The 16,323-nt window shown below is 43.9% G+C and overlaps 1 protein-coding gene across 4 annotated transcripts in view; it reads right to left on the reverse strand.

The window, feature by feature from the left end:
• The window catches only part of LOC110502951 (protein tweety homolog 2-like), a 151,203-nt gene that overhangs the window by 14,445 nt on the left and 120,435 nt on the right, over nucleotides 1-16,323 (reverse strand). For all 4 annotated transcript variants that reach the window (XR_005039240.1, XR_005039239.1, XM_036960751.1 and 1 more), the window contains exon 6: nucleotides 7,570-7,642. Coding sequence is in view for 2 of the 4 variants with exons in the window: in XM_036960751.1 (XP_036816646.1) it covers nucleotides 7,570-7,642 (73 nt within the window). In the remaining 2 variants the exon portion in view is untranslated. The remainder of the gene's footprint in view (nucleotides 1-7,569; nucleotides 7,643-16,323) is intronic.

The raw sequence follows: 16,323 nt of genomic DNA on the forward strand, positions 1-16,323 counted from the left end.
CAAGTCAAAACAGGGCGGGTACAACTTTCCATGATCCACAGCCCCAAGTCAAAACGAGGAGGGGAACAACTTTCCATGATCCACAGCCCCAAGTCAAAACAGGGGGGGAACAACTTTCCATGATCCACAGCCCCAAGTCAAAACGAGGGGGGGAACAACTTTCCATGATCCACAGCCCCGAGTCAAAACAGGGGGGAACAACTTTCCATGATCCACAGCCCCGAGTCAAAACAGGGGGGGAACAACTTTCCATGATCCACAGCCCCAAGTCAAAACAGGGGGGGAACAACTTTCCATGATCCACAGCCCCAAGTCAAAACAGGGGGGGAACAACTTTCCATGATCCACAGCCCCAAGTCAAAACAGGGCGGGAACAACTTTCCATGATCCACAGCCCCAAGTCAAAACAGGGTGGAACAACTTTCCATGATCCACAGCCCCAAGTCAAAACGAGGAGCGGAACAACTTTCCATGATCCACAGCCCCAAGTCAAAACAGGGGGGGAACAACTTTCCATGATCCACAGCCCCAAGTCAAAACGAGGAGGGGAACAACTTTCCATGATCCACAGCTCCAAGTCAAAACAGGGCGGGTACAACTTTCCATGATCCACAGCCCCAAGTCAAAACGAGGAGGGGAACAACTTTCCATGATCCACAGCCCCAAGTCAAAACAGGGGGGGAACAACTTTCCATGATCCACAGCCCCAAGTCAAAACGAGGGGGGGAACAACTTTCCATGATCCACAGCCCCGAGTCAAAACAGGGGGGAACAACTTTCCATGATCCACAGCCCCAAGTCAAAACAGGGGGGGAACAACTTTCCATGATCCACAGCCCCAAGTCAAAACAGGGGGGGAACAACTTTCCATGATCCACAGCCCCAAGTCAAAACAGGGGGGAACAACTTTCCATGATCCACAGCCCCAAGTCAAAACGAGGAGCGGAACAACTTTGCATGATCCACAGCCCCAAGTCAAAACAGGGGGGGAACAACTTTCCATGATCCACAGCCCCAAGTCAAAACGAGGAGGGGAACAACTTTCCATGATCCACAGCCCCAAGTCAAAACGAGGGGGGGAACAACTTTCCATGATCCACAGCCCCAAGTCAAAACAGGGGGGGAACAACTTTCCATGATCCACAGCCCCAAGTCAAAACGAGGAGGGGAACAACTTTCCATGATCCACAGCCCCAAGTCAAAACGAGGGGGGGAACAACTTTCCATGATCCAGAGCCCCAAGTCAAAACAGGGGGGGAACAACTTTCCATGATCCACAGCCCCAAGTCAAAACGAGGGGGGGAACAACTTTCCATGATCCACAGCCCCGAGTCAAAACAGGGGGGAACAACTTTCCATGATCCACAGCCCCGAGTCAAAACAGGGGGGGAACAACTTTCCATGATCCACAGCCCCAAGTCAAAACAGGGGGGGAACAACTTTCCATGATCCACAGCCCCAAGTCAAAACAGGGGGGAACAACTTTCCATGATCCACAGCCCCAAGTCAAAACGAGGAGCGGAACAACTTTCCATGATCCACAGCCCCAAGTCAAAACAGGGGGGGAACAACTTTCCATGATCCACAGCCCCAAGTCAAAACGAGGAGGGGAACAACTTTCCATGATCCACAGCCCCAAGTCAAAACGAGGGGGGGAACAACTTTCCATGATCCACAGCCCCAAGTCAAAACAGGGGGGGAACAACTTTCCATGATCCACAGCCCCAAGTCAAAACGAGGAGGGGAACAACTTTCCATGATCCACAGCCCCAAGTCAAAACAGGGCGGGAACAACTTTCCATGATCCACAGCCCCAAGTCAAAACGAGGGGGGGAACAACTTTCCATGATCCACAGCCCCAAGTCAAAACGAGGGGGGGAACAACTTTCCATTATCCACAGCCCCAAGTCAAAACGAGGAGGGGAACAACTTTCCATGATCCACAGCCCCAAGTCAAAACAGGGCGGGAACAACTTTCCATGATCCACAGCCCCAAGTCAAAACGAGGAGGGGAACAACTTTCCATGATCCACAGCTCCAAGTCAAAACGAGGGGGGGAACAACTTTCCATGATCCACAGCTCCAAGTCAAATCAGGGTGTGTGGATGTGTGTGTGGTGAACTGAAGAAAAAGGGAACATGACGAGCCTTAAGCGTGTGGTGACTCAGCAGCATCTATGCATTTGAAATACCCCTCTTCCTGTACTAAGAACAGAGATTTAAATGCATTCGGATGCTCCAAGTTAGAAACAGAGATTCACATGCATTCAGATGCTCAAGGATAGAAAGATTCACAAGCATTCAGATGTTTCAAGATAGTAACATAGATTCACATGCATTCAGATGCTCCAAGATAGAAACAGAGAATTCACATGCATTCAGATGCTCCAAGATAGAAACAGAGAATGTACATGCATTCAGATGATCCAAGATAGACACAGATCATTCACATGCACTCAGATGCTCCAGGATAGAAACATCATCATCATTCGTTTCATAATCCCTGACAGAACATCATTGACTAGTTGGTTGTATAATGATGATGACAGATCTGGTTAACTATACACAGTCAACACAAAACATGAAGAACACCTTCCTAATATTGAGTTGCAACACAAACATATCAGATGATGTAAAATAGGGTCTAATCTAAAAATTATGTAAAATAGGGTCTAATCTAAAGATTATGTAAAATTAGGGTCTAATCTAAAGATGATGTCAAATAGAGTCTAATCTAAAAAAGATGTAAAATAAGGTCTAATCTAAAAATGATGTAAAATAGGGTCTAATCTAAAAATGATGTAAAATAAGGTCTAATCTAAAAATGATGTAAAATAAAGTCTAATCTAAAAATGATGTAAAATAGGGTCTAATCTAAAGATGATGTAAAATAAAGTCTAATCTAAAAATGATGTAAAAGGTCTAATCTAAAAATGATGTAAAATAAAGTCTAATCTAAAAATGATGTAAAATAGAGGTCTAATCTAAAAATGATGTAAAATAGGGTCTAATCTAAAAATGATGTAAAATAGGGTCTAATCTAAAAATGATGTAAAATAAGGTCTAATCTAAAAATGATGTAAAATAAGGTCTAATCTAAAAATGATGTAAAATAGGGTCTAATCTAAAGATGATGTCAAATAGGGTCTAATCTAAAAATGATGTAAAATAAGGTCTAATCTAAAAATGATGTAAAATAGAGGTCTAATCTAAAGATACACGAAAATATCGACGTTAAAGGTTAGAAAATGACAATTCATTGTAAAGAAATTACTAAGTAATTTGACAACCCTGTTTGTAAGCTTTAAAATTATATCAAACTCAACTATTTACCTTTTCCAGTTATAAAGACATGGATGTGTCATGATAGGGTGGTGTAGGCAAAATGGGTCAACTTTGATCACCTCATTAGAAAAAACATTAGAAATGTCACAAAGAAGAAAATGGCAAAGGACAATTTCCACCTTGTGAAAAAACACATTTCCCATACACACTCTAAAAGATTTTTCCGAAATACACTTTCAGGACCCTCTCTCTACTGGTAAAAACACCTACAGTACGCTCTGTTAACATACAAAGCATTCAGGTCCAAAAAGTCACTTTCTGACCACTTCAACCATGGGAAAATATGTATGGAAAGTTTCATTGAAATCAAAAGGGGTCCAAAAAACTTGCCCTTTCTCCTTTTCCAGCAGCCTCTTTTCTGTCTCCAACTCCTTCTCCTCAGTGTTTGTCATACCGAGTTGAATCTGACTCAAGACAGACATCCAATCACATTTTTTTCAGACAGCAGTAAGGGGTAAGAAATGTTGGTTGAGAAAATACCCTCTCCATTCAAATCAAATCAAAATGTATTGGTCACATACACGTGTTTAGCAGATGTTATTGCGGGTGTAGCGAAATGATTGTGCTTCTAGTTCCGACAGTGCAGCCATATTTAACAAGTAATATCTAACAATTTCACAACATATAACTAATACACACAAATCTAGGTAAAGGAATGGAATTAAGAATATATAAATATATGGACGAGCAATGTCAGAGTGGCATAGACTAAGAGTAGAACAGTATAGAATACAGTATATACATATGAGATGAGTGTAAGATATGCATAACAAGATATGTAAACATTATTAAAGTGGCTAGTGTTCCATTTACTAAAGTGGCCAATGATTTCAAGTCTATGTACTGTATATAGGCAGCAGCCTCTCTGTGCTAGTGATGACAATTTAACAGTTTGATGGCCTTGAGATAGAAGCTGTTTTTCAGTCTCTCGGTCCCAGCTTTGATGCACCTGTACTGACCTCGCTTTCTGGATGGCAGCGGGCGGGGTGAACAGGCAGTGCCTCGGGTGGATGATAGCCTTGGTTGATAGCCTCCTGTGACATCGGGTGCTGTAGGTGTCCTGGAGGGCAGGTAGTTTGCCCCCGGTGATGCGTTGTGCAGACCGCACCACCCTCTGGAGAGCCCTGCGGGTGTGGGAGGTGCAGTTGCTGTACCAGGCGGTGTTACAGCCCGACAGGATGATCTTAATTGTGCCTCTGTAAAAGTTTGTGAGGGCTTTAGCTGAAAAGCCACATTTCTTCAGCCTTCTAAAGGTTGAAGAGGCGCTGATGCGCCTTCTTCACCACGCTGCCTGTGTGGGTGGACCATTTAAGTTGGTCAGTAATGTGTATGCCGAGGAACTTAAAACTTTCCACCTTCTCCACTGCTGTCCCGTCGATGTGGATAGGGGGGTGCTACCTCTGCTGTTTCCGGAAGTCCATGATCATCTCCTTTGTTTTGTTGACGTTGAGTGAGAGGTTATTTTCCTGGCACCACACTCCCAGAGCCCTCACCTTCTCCCTGTAGGCTGTCTCGTCGTTGTTGGTAATCAAGCCTACTACTGTTGTGTCGTCTGCAAACTTGATGATTGTGTTGGAGGCATGCTTGGCCAATCACTCAATGGTGAACAGGGAGTATGGGAGGGGGCTGAGCATGCACCCTTGTGGGGCCCCAGTGTTGAGGATCAGCAAAGTGGAGGTGTTGTTTTCTACCTTCACCACCTGGGGGCAGCCCGTCAGGCAGTCCAGGACCCAATTGCACAGGGCGGTATTTAGACCCAGGACGTCAAGCTTAATGATGAGCTTGGAGGGTACTATGGTGTTGAATGCCGAGCTATAGTCAACAAACCGCATTCTTACATAGGTATTCCTCTTGTCCATATGGAATAGGGCAGTGTGCAGTGTGATGCCGATTGCATCGTCTGTGGACCTATTGGGGTGGTAAGAAAATGAAGTGGGTCTAGGGTGACAGGTAAGGTGGAGGTGATATGATCCTTGACTAGTCTCTCAAAGCACTTCATGGTGACAGAGGTGAGTGCTATTCTTGAGTACAGGAACAATGGTGGCCATCTTGAAGTATGTGGGGACAGAAGACTGGGATAGGGAGAGAATGAATATGTCCGTAAACACACCAGCCAGCTGGTCTTCACATGCTTTGAGGACGCAGCTCGTGATGCCGTCTGGGCCGGGAAGTGTTGACACGCTTAAATGTCTTACTCACGTCGGCCACGGAGAAGGAGAGCCCACAGTCCTTGGTAGCGGGCCACGTCAGTAGCACTGTGCTATCCTCAAAGCGGGCAAAGAACGTGTTTAGCTTGTCTGGAAGCAAGACGTCGGTGTCCGCGAAGTGGCTGGTTTTCCTTTTGTAGTCCGTGATTGTCTGTAGACCCTGCCACATACGTTTCGTGTCTGAGCCAATGAATTGAGACTCCACTTTGTCTCTATACTGATGTTTTGCCTGTTTGATTGCCTTGCAGGGGGAATGACTACTCTGTTTGTATATATGGCTACTCTGTTTGCCATATTCCCAGTCACCTTGCCATGGTTAAATGTGGTGGTTCGCGCTTTCAGTTGTGCGCGAATGATACCATCTATCCACAGTTTCTGGTTAGGGTAGGTTTTAACAGTCACAGTGGGTACAACATCTCTTATACACTTCCTGATAAACTCAGTCACCGTCTCAATGTATTCGTCAATATTATTCTCGGAGGCTACCTGGAACATATCCCAGTCCGTGTGATCAAAACAATCTTGAAGTGTGGATTCCGATGGGTCAGACCTGCGTTGAATAGTCCTTAGCACGGGTACTTCCTGTTGGAGTTTCTGTCTATAAGAAGGGAGGAGCAAAATGGAGCAATTGTTGAGTGTTTAAGCAGCACGAGTACTAGCATCGATATGTTGATAGAATTCAGGCAGCCTTTTCCTCAAATTTGCTTTGTTAAAATCCCCAGCTACAATAAATGCAGCATCAGGCTAATGTATATGGTTTCCAGTTTGAATAAAGTCCAGTGAAGTTCCTTGAGGGCCGTCGTGGTATCGTCTTGTGGGGGGATATACACGGCCATGAATATAACCAAAGATAATTGTTTTGGGAGATAGTACAGATGGCATTTGATTGTGAGGTATTCTAGGTTGGGTGAAAAAAAGGACTTGAGTTCCTGTATGATGTCTCTGGAAAGAAACCCTTGCCCTGAGATCGTCAACTTTATTATCCAGGAACTGAACATTAGCAAGTAATATACTCGGAAGCGATGGGTGGTGTGTGTCCTAAATCGGACTAGAAGACCACTCCGAGTACCTCTCTTTTGCCGGTGTTGTTTTGGGTCAGCCTCTGGAATCAGTTCAATTGCTCTGGATGGTGCGAACAAAGGATCCGCTTCGGGAAAGTTGTATTCCTGGTTCTAATGCTGGTAGTGCTGGTGAGTTACCACAGCTCTGATATCCAAAAGTTCTTCCTGGCTGTATGTAATAACACATAACATTTTCTGGACTAACAATGTAAGAAATAATACATAAAAAAACGAAATACTGCAAAGTTTGCAACGAACTAGAAGCGAGGCAGCCCTCTCTGTTTGATGCCATCTTGATAGTACTATGCACTTGCAATATGGCTTTATGTTAACACATTGTGAATACGTATTCAGAGCACATATAAAGCCATATCCCTAAGGTACAGACTCACACACACACTCTACAAGAAGACTTTCAAAGTGAGTGTGAACCCTCTTGGCCCCAAAGCAATTTGTCTTAGCTGTCAGCCATGGTGAGAATTGATTAGCACAGTAACAGTTGGACATGGTCCTGAGTTGTTTCAATATGGTGCCATATTCCCAAGATCAGGGCTCTCCAACCCTGTTCCTGGAGAGCTACCCCCTCCTGAAGGTTTTCACTATAACCCTGTTCCTGGAGAGCTACCCCCTCCTGAACATTTTTCACTCTAACCCTGTTCCTGGAGAGCTACCCCCTCCTTTAGGTTTTCACTCTAACCCTTTTCCTGGAGAGCAAACGTCCTGTAGGTTTCAATCCTCAACCCTGTTCCTGGAGAGCTATCATCCTGTAGGTTTTCACTTTAACCCCATTTGTAACTAACCTGGTTCAGTTTATCAACCAGCACATTTTTAGAATCAGGTGCTCTAGATTAGGGTTGGAGAGGGTAGCTCTGGATGGCAGGATCCGGCTGTATGTTTGACACCCCTGGGGTATAGGGTTCCATTTGGAATGCAGGCCTCAGAGTCAAATTCACTCACCACAGCAGAGGCCAGGTCAGCTCCCAGAGACGCCCAGCTCAGGATCAATGTCAGCACCCCAAACACCATCATACTGCAGGGACACAGAGAGAGAACGGTATGGTATTATTACACTGTTTATAACACACTATAATAATTATAACACTGGCCAACAAACATTAGAACTCTTCAAAGTGCTATAGTCATAGTGTAGTCATCAAGGATGTGATAATCAAAGATGATGATGTCATCATTAGTGATGGGGGAATATCTTGAACATTAAATTGCAATAAAACCATAGCATCGAAGCACAATACATATCATATCGGTCCCTTAGTATGGTGATAATATGGTATGGTGAGGTCCCTCAGTATGGTGATAATATGGTATGGTGAGATCCCTCAGTATGGTGATAATATTGTATGGTAAGGTCCCTCAGTATGGTGATAATATGGTATGGTCCCTCAGTATGGTGATAATATGGTATGGTGAGGTCCCTCAGTATGGTGATAATATGGTATGGTGAGGTCGCTCAGTATGGTAATAATATGGTATGGTGAGGTCCCTCAGTATGGTGATAATATGGTATGGTCCCTCAGTAAGGTGATAATATTGTATACTGAGGTCCCTCAGTAAGGTGATAATATTGTATACTGAGGTCCCTCAGTAAGGTGATAATATGGTATGGTGAGGTCCCTCAGTATGGTGATTATATGGTATGGTGAGTCCCTCAGTAAGGTGATAATATGGTATGGTGAGGTCGCTCAGTATGGTAATAATATGGTATGGTGAGGTCCCTCAGTATGGTGATAATATGGTATGGTCCCTCAGTAAGGTGATAATATTGTATACTGAGGTCCCTCAGTAAGGTGATAATATTGTATACTGAGGTCCCTCAGTAAGGTGATAATATGGTATGGTGAGGTCCCTCAGTATGGTGATAATATGGTATGGTCCCTTAGTATGGTGATAATATGGTATGGTGAGTCCCTCAGTAAGGTGATACTGTTATGGTGAGTCCCTCAGTATGGTGATTATATGGTATGGTGAGTCCCTCAGTAAGGTGATAATATTGTATGCTGAGGTCCCTCAGTATGGTGAGGTCCCTCAGTATGGTGATAATATGGTGAGGTCCCTCAGTATGGTGATAATATGGTGAGGTCCCTCAGTAAGGTGAGGTCCCTCAGTATGGTGATAATATGGTGAGGTCCCTCAGTATGGTGATAGTATGGTGAGGTCCTTCAGTGTGGGGATAATATGGTGAGTCCCTCAGTAAGGTGATAATATTGTATGCTGAGGTCCCTCAGTAAGGTGATAATATGGTATGGTAAGGTCCCTCAGTATGGTGATTATATGGTATGGTGAGTCCCTCAGTAAGGTGATAATATTGTATGCTGAGGTCAGGGCTGTTACTCTGCTTTACCATTTAAAAGTCCTCTCTCCAGAGACTGCAAAATCTCTGTAGTGAACAGATGTCAGGGGGCATCATCTCTGTTGTTCTCCAGTCGATAACAGCCTCTTTACGACTTCATGATGCAGGCAATGAGACATGCATCCTGCCTGCTACCTCCAAACCATCCCCCACATGGACAGACAATAGGAAATGCATTTCTCTGCCCCTCCCTACCCCCCCACTAACTCCAATCCAGCCCCTCTCCACTTATGAACTAATGCCTTCAGGAAATTACATCATCACCATGTGACCACAACCTTGTAGTGCAGTGAAAACATGTGTGTTTGTGTGCATATACTGTATATAGCGTGTGTCTAGGTACACTACCGGTCAAAAGTTTTAGAACACCTTATTTGTACTATTTTCTTCATTGTAGAATAATAGTGAAGACATCAAAACCATGAAATAACACATATGGAATCAAGTAGTAACCAAACAAGTATGACAAGGTGAGACAGGGAGCACAGAGGGCCAAGATGAGTTACATGCTTACTATATGTTGAGTGTGTATGATGTGTGTGTATTTCTATTTATTATAGATCCCCATTACCTCCTGCCAAAGCAGCAGCTACACTTCCTGGGGTCTGGCAAAATTAAGGCAGTAAACATGTATTAATCACATCTTTACTAATGCTGCAGAAACGTGCTTGAAAGCAGTACCCAGATCCATCAGATGTATTGATCACAATATAGTAGCCATATCTAGGAAAATCAAAGTTCCAAAGGCTGGGCCTAATATAGTCTATAAGAGGTCATACAATAAGTTTTGTAGTGATTCCTATGTTGTTGATGTAAAGAATATTTGTTGGTTTGCGTTGTGTAATGAGGAGCAAACCATTTTTTTCAAAACTTTACTAAGGGTTGGTAACAGGCTGATTGGTCGGTTATTTGAGCCAGTAAAGGGTGCTTTACTATTCTTAGGTAGCAGAATGACTTTAGCTTACCTCCAGGTCTGGGGGCACACACTTTCCAGTAGGCTTGAATTGAAAATATGGAAAATAGGAGTAGCAATATCGTCCGCTATTATCCTCCGTAATTTTTCATCTAAACTGCCAGACCCCGGTGGCTTGTCATTTTTGGTAGACAACAATAATTTCTCCACACTCACAATTCCAAATTACAATGCTTGTCTTTCATAATTCGGTCAGATATACTTGGAAGTTTAGGGTCAGCGTTTCTTTCAGGCATGTCATGACTAAGTTTTCTAATCTTGCCAATGAATTTTTTTTTAAGCAGTTGGCAATATCAGTTGGTTTTGTGATGAATGAGCCATATGATTCAATGAATTTAAGGTGCTTTAAAGCTTTTTACTATCATTCTTTATGTCATTTATGTTTGTTTCATAGTGTAGTTAATTTTTTTTTGTCACATGATTTCTCAATTTGCAGTATGTTTGCCAATCGGTTGTGCAGCCAGACTTACTGGCAATTTATTTAGACTCATCCCTCTCAACCATACCATTTTTTGTCATTGCATTAATGGGTGCATGCTTATTAGCAACTGGAATAAGCAATTTCATAAATGTGTCAAGTACAACATCTGTTTGCTCCTCATTACACACCACAAACTAACACATTCTTTACATCAACAACACAGGAATCACTACAAAACGTATTGTATAACCTCTTATACACTACATTAGGCCCAGCCTTTGGAACTGGTTTTCCTAGATATTGCTACTATATTGCGATCTCTACATCTGATGGATCTGGATACTCCTTTCAAGCACATTTCTGCAGCATTAGTAAAGTTGTGATTAATGCATGGTGATTTCATTCATGTGCTGTTTGTAACTACCCTGGTAGGTTGACTGATAACTTGAACCAGGTTGCACTGGTTACAGTTTGAAGCTTTTTTTGAGTGGCCAGCATGATGAAACCTCTCTGTTGATATCACATAAATGATCAAGCATTTCACACATGTTATCCAGATACTGACTGTAAGCACTTGGTGGTCTATAGCAACTTCCCACAAGAATGGGCTTTAGGTGAGGCAGATGAACCTGAAGCCATATTACTTCAACAATATTTAACATGAGATCCTCTCTAATCTTTACAGGAATGTGGTTCTGAATATAAACAGCAACACCTACACCACTGGCATTTGTATTGTATCTGTAAATGTTATAACCTTGTATTGCTACCACTGTATCATGAAAGGTATTGTCAATGTGCATTTCTGAGCAACTAGCAAGTTATTCATTTGAATGAACCTTGTTTCATAAGCTACTTATGTTAACATGGGCTATTTTGAGCACTTTTCTGGGATGCTTGCTTGTTTTCATTGCTTTACTGGGAAGCTTAGCAGAAGTAGATATTCTCATGTTATTTATGTTAGTGCAGGGTGAGCTGCACACAGTGGACTTCCTACTTGGGCCCACAGCCTCAGTGCTAACAGCATACATCTGGTTCATAGGCACATATTTGCTACATACAATAACTGTAGGATCAGCAGAGCCATTCAGGGCAGTCAGAGGGACATCAATTAGGTTACTTACATTGTGTCTACCAATGCTCCTGGTATAATGTGCATTTGCTAAAGCATTATGATGACTCAGCGACACAATGGTAGGAATTAACTGAGCTGGGCTTGGGCCATTGATAAGTCATTGTCCTAATACAGACTTATAATGCTGTGAAAGGATCCAGGAACCCAAATGATTTGGGTGGATCCCATCCTCCTTATAAATGTGTTTTGTTTACAAAAGGTATCGAAATTGTCAACAAAAGTTACACCCATTGAACTGCAATAATCATGTAGCCAGTTGTGAAGAGAAAGAATCCTGATAAAGCATTCAATGCCACAATTCAGAGAGGGCACATGACCAGATATGATGGGTATTTTATTAGAGTCAAGCAAAGTCAATCAGCCCTTTGAAATCCAGTTTCAACTGTCCAGAGCTGCCCTTCATAATGTCATTAAAACCCACATGGACTATGATGGAATCGATGTCCATGTCCTGGTGTAGTGCATACGGAAGCTTAGTAATGCCATTTACACAAGTTCCGGGATAGGACATTGTTTTTGCACCAGGGAGAGTCACATTTCTTACCATGGAGCTGCCCAAAATCACGGCTGGCGAGAAAGACGAGAAAATCCACCCACTCCCATGCTTCACAGAATGCTTCACAGGATGGTGCCTCTGACAGATGGAGAAACCCCACTCCCATGCTTCCCAGGATGGTGCCTCTGACAGATGGAGAAACCTCACTCCCATGCTTTGCAGGATGGTGCCTCTGACAGATGGAGAAACCCCACTCCCATGCTTCACAGGATGGTGCCTCTGACAGATGGAGAAACCCCACTCCCATGCTTCACAGGATGGTGCCTCTGACAGATGGAGAAACCCCACTCCCATGCTTAACAGGATGGTGCCTCTGACAGATGGAGAAACCCCACTCCCATGCTTCACAGGATGGTGCCTCTGACAGATGGAGAAACCCCACTCCCATGCTTCACAGGATGGTACCTCTGACAGATGGAGAAACCCTGCTCAATCCAGAGCAGGGACGGAAGGTTGCCGACGTCGACTTCGAAATCGTAGGGGAAGGAGTTGGAATAGGCACAATGGCCGCAGACACAGGTGTACACCCCCCCCCCCCCCCCAGTGACGAAGGTGCAGGAAGATCAGGGTGGCAAAATTATTAGTTGTTTGTATCCGCTCTCGTTGGGAGTCTAGACAGCTTTGCGGGAGGCCGCTGTCTTCCCCGTTCTCGTGACATGCGACCATCGTCGATTGCTGTGTTCCTTCTTGCTGTGCTCCTTCGACTCCACTATCAGATGGGGAGGAGAGGCATGAGATGGCTCCCCTGGTAAACGAACACCACGCAACACCGGCCAGTCGGTTAACGACAAGACGGAGATGCATCCAACATGCACGAATGCCATTCAGCCACAGGCGTAGAAAAGGTAAACACTCCACTCTGCCTTTTCCCCAGTTTCTTACGTAGGCTGGCGACCAGCGTGATCAAGGAAGTCACCTCAAGCCTATAATCCTCGACAAGCAAACAATTGCCACATTGGAACTCTGAACGATCCAGTTTGTCCCTAACAAACATAGTCGATACAGCTCCTACAGCACTGGAAACCTTCATTCTTTTGGCACCCCCCTTTGGGTTGTGCCGTTAGTGAGATCTTCGTGGGCTATACTCTGCCTTATCTCAGTATGGTAAGTTGGTGGTTGGAGATATGCCTCTAGTGGTGTGGGGGCTGTTCTTTTTTCAAAGTGGGTGGGGTTATATCCTGTCTGTTTGGCCCTGTTCGGGCCTTGCAGACTTGTTTACGTGTTGCTGTGCGTTTTGTTGCCAACCTATTTTGCTACCTGACAACTTTACGGTTTTTACTTTTTAATTACCGTTTCCATTTTAGTTTTTTCCCTCAACTTTTTCACTCCGGACGCTTTATCTGGACATGGTTTGACAGGACCTCCAACAGCCGAAGCTACAGTGCCTTGCGAAAGTTTTTGTGAAGAATCAACAACAAGTGGGACACAATCATGAAGTGGAACGACATCTATTGGATATTTCAAACTTTTTTAACAAATCAAAAACTGAAAAATTGGGCGTGCAAAATTATTCAGCCCCTTTACTTTCAGTGCAGCAAACTCTCTCCAGAAGTTCAGTGAGGATCTCTGAATGATCCAATGTTGACCTAAATGACTAATGATGATAAATACAATCCACCTGTGTGTAATCAAGTCTCCGTATAAATGCACCTGCACTGTGATAGTCTCAGAGGTCCGTTAAAAGCGCAGAGAGCATCATGAAGAACAAGGAACACACCAGGCAGGTCCGAGATACTGTTGTGAAGAAGTTTAAAGCCGGATTTGGATACAAAAAGATTTCCCAAGCTTTAAACATCCCAAGGAGCACTGTGCAAGCGATAATATTGAAATGGAAGGAGTATCAGACCACTGCAAATCTACCAAGACCTGGCCGTCTCTCTAAACTTTCAGCTCATACAAGGAGAAGACTGATCAATGATGCAGCCAAGAGGCCCATGATCACTCTGGATGAACTGCAGAGATCTACAGCTGAGGTAGGAGACTCTGTCCATAGGACAACAATCAGTTGTATATTGCACAAATCTGGCCTTTATGGAAGAGTGGCAAGAAGAAAGCCATTTCTTAAAGATATCCATAAAAAGTGTCGTTTAAAGTTTGCCACAAGCCACCTGGGAGACACACCAAACATGTGGAAGAAGGTGCTCTGGTCAGATGAAACCAAAATTGAACTTTTTGGCAACAATGCAAAACGTTATGTTTGGCGTAAAAGCAACACAGCTGAACACACCATCCCCACTGTCAAACATGGTGGTGGCAGCATCATGGTTTGGGCCTGCTTTACTTCAGCAGGGACAGGGAAGATGGATAAAATTGATGGGAAGATGGATGGAGCCAAATACAGGACCATTCTGGAAGAAAACCTGATGGAGTCTGCAAAAGACCTGAGACTGGGACGGAGATTTGTCTTCCAACAAGACAATGATCCAAAACATAAAGCAAAATCTACAATGGAATGGTTCAAAAATAAACATATCCTGTTGTTAGAATGGCCAAGTCAAAGTCCAGACCTGAATCCAATCGAGAATCTGTGGAAAGAACTGAAAACTGCTGTTCACAAATGCTCTCCATCCAACCTCACTGAGCTCGAGCTGTTTTGCAAGGAGGAATGGGAAAAAATGTCAGTCTCTCGATGTGCAAAACTGATAGAGACATACCCCAAGCGACTTACAGCAGTAATCGCAGCAAAAGGTGGCGCTACAAAGTATTAACTTAAGGGGGCTGAATAATTTTGCACGCCCAATTTTTCAGTTTTTGATTTGTTAAAAAAGTTTGAAATATCCAATAAATGTCGTTCCACTTCATGATTGTGTCCCACTTGTTGTTGATTCTTCACAAAAAAATACAGTTTTATATCTTTATGATTGAAACCTGAAATGTGGCAAAATGTCGCAAAGTTCAAGGGGGCCGAATACTTTCGCAAGGCACTGTAAGTAGTAAAATTAACATGATGCCTTCTAATTGCAGTCGCTGTACTCATAATATACAGGAGAACGATCGCCTTACGGCGAGGATAGCTGTGCTACAAGCCCAGCTTCAGACGCAATCGTTAGGCAAGGGTAATTTCAGTGTAGGAAAGGATGAAACAGCGTCTGTGCCACTAGTAAGTACAGATAGTAGTATAAATCCCCTGGCACAGTCCCCGCAGCCGGACAACTTTCTCACGGTTTCTGGAAGGAAATGCTGTAGGAATGCTCAACCGGTGTCGCTCATTCAGCCGCCAGAAACTTTCAACCGGTTTTCCCCATTAAGCAGCGAGTTTGGAGTCAGAGGCCGAGCCTTCTCTTGTCTCTACTCCTCCCGTTACGGGGTCTGAGACGCCGAAGCTTCCCCCCATTAGCTCTGACAAATTGAAAACTCTAGTCATTGGCGACTCCATTACCCGCAGTATTAGACTTAAAACGAATCATCCAGCGATCATACACTGTTTACCGGGGGGCAGGGCTACCGACGTTAAGGCTAATCTGAAGATGGTGCTGGCTAAAGCTAAAACTGGCGAGTGTAGAGAGTATAGAGATATTGTTATCCACGTCGGCACCAACGATGTTAGGGTGAAACAGTCAGAGATCACCAAGCGCAACATAGCTTCTGCGTGTAAATCAGCTAGAAAGATGTGTCGGCATCGAGTAATTGTCTCTGGCCCCCTCCCAGTTAAGGGGAGTGATGAGCTCTACAGCAGAGTCTCACAACTCAATCGCTGGTTGAAAACTGTTTTCTGTTCCTCCCAAAAGATAGAATTTGTAGATAATTGGCCCTCTTTCTGGGACTCACCCACAAACAGGACCAAGCCTGACCTGCTGAGGAGTGACGGACTCCATCCTAGCTGGAGAGGTGCTCTCATCTTATCTACCAACATAGACAGGGCTCTAACTCCTCTAGCTCCACAATAAAATAGGGTGCAGGCCAGGCAGCAGGCTGTTAGCCAGCCTGCCAGCATAGTGGAGTCTGCCACTAGCACAGTCAGTGTAGTCAGCTCAGCTATCCCCATTGAGACCGTGTCTGTGCCTCGACCTAGGTTGGGAAAAACAAAACATGGCGGTGTTCGCCTTAGCAATCTCACTAGGATAAAGACCTCCTCCATTCCTGTCATTATTGAAAGAGATCATGATAACTCACATCTCAAAATAGGGCTAATTAATGTTAGATCCCTTACTTCAAAGGAAATTATAGTCAATGAACTAATCACTGATCATAATCTTGATGTGATTGGCCTGACTGAAACATGGCTTAAGCCTGATGAATGTACTGTGTTAAATGAGGC

The sequence above is a fragment of the Oncorhynchus mykiss genome, chromosome 23 (genome assembly GCF_013265735.2).
Source record: "Oncorhynchus mykiss isolate Arlee chromosome 23, USDA_OmykA_1.1, whole genome shotgun sequence".
Classification (NCBI taxonomy): domain Eukaryota; kingdom Metazoa; phylum Chordata; class Actinopteri; order Salmoniformes; family Salmonidae; genus Oncorhynchus; species Oncorhynchus mykiss.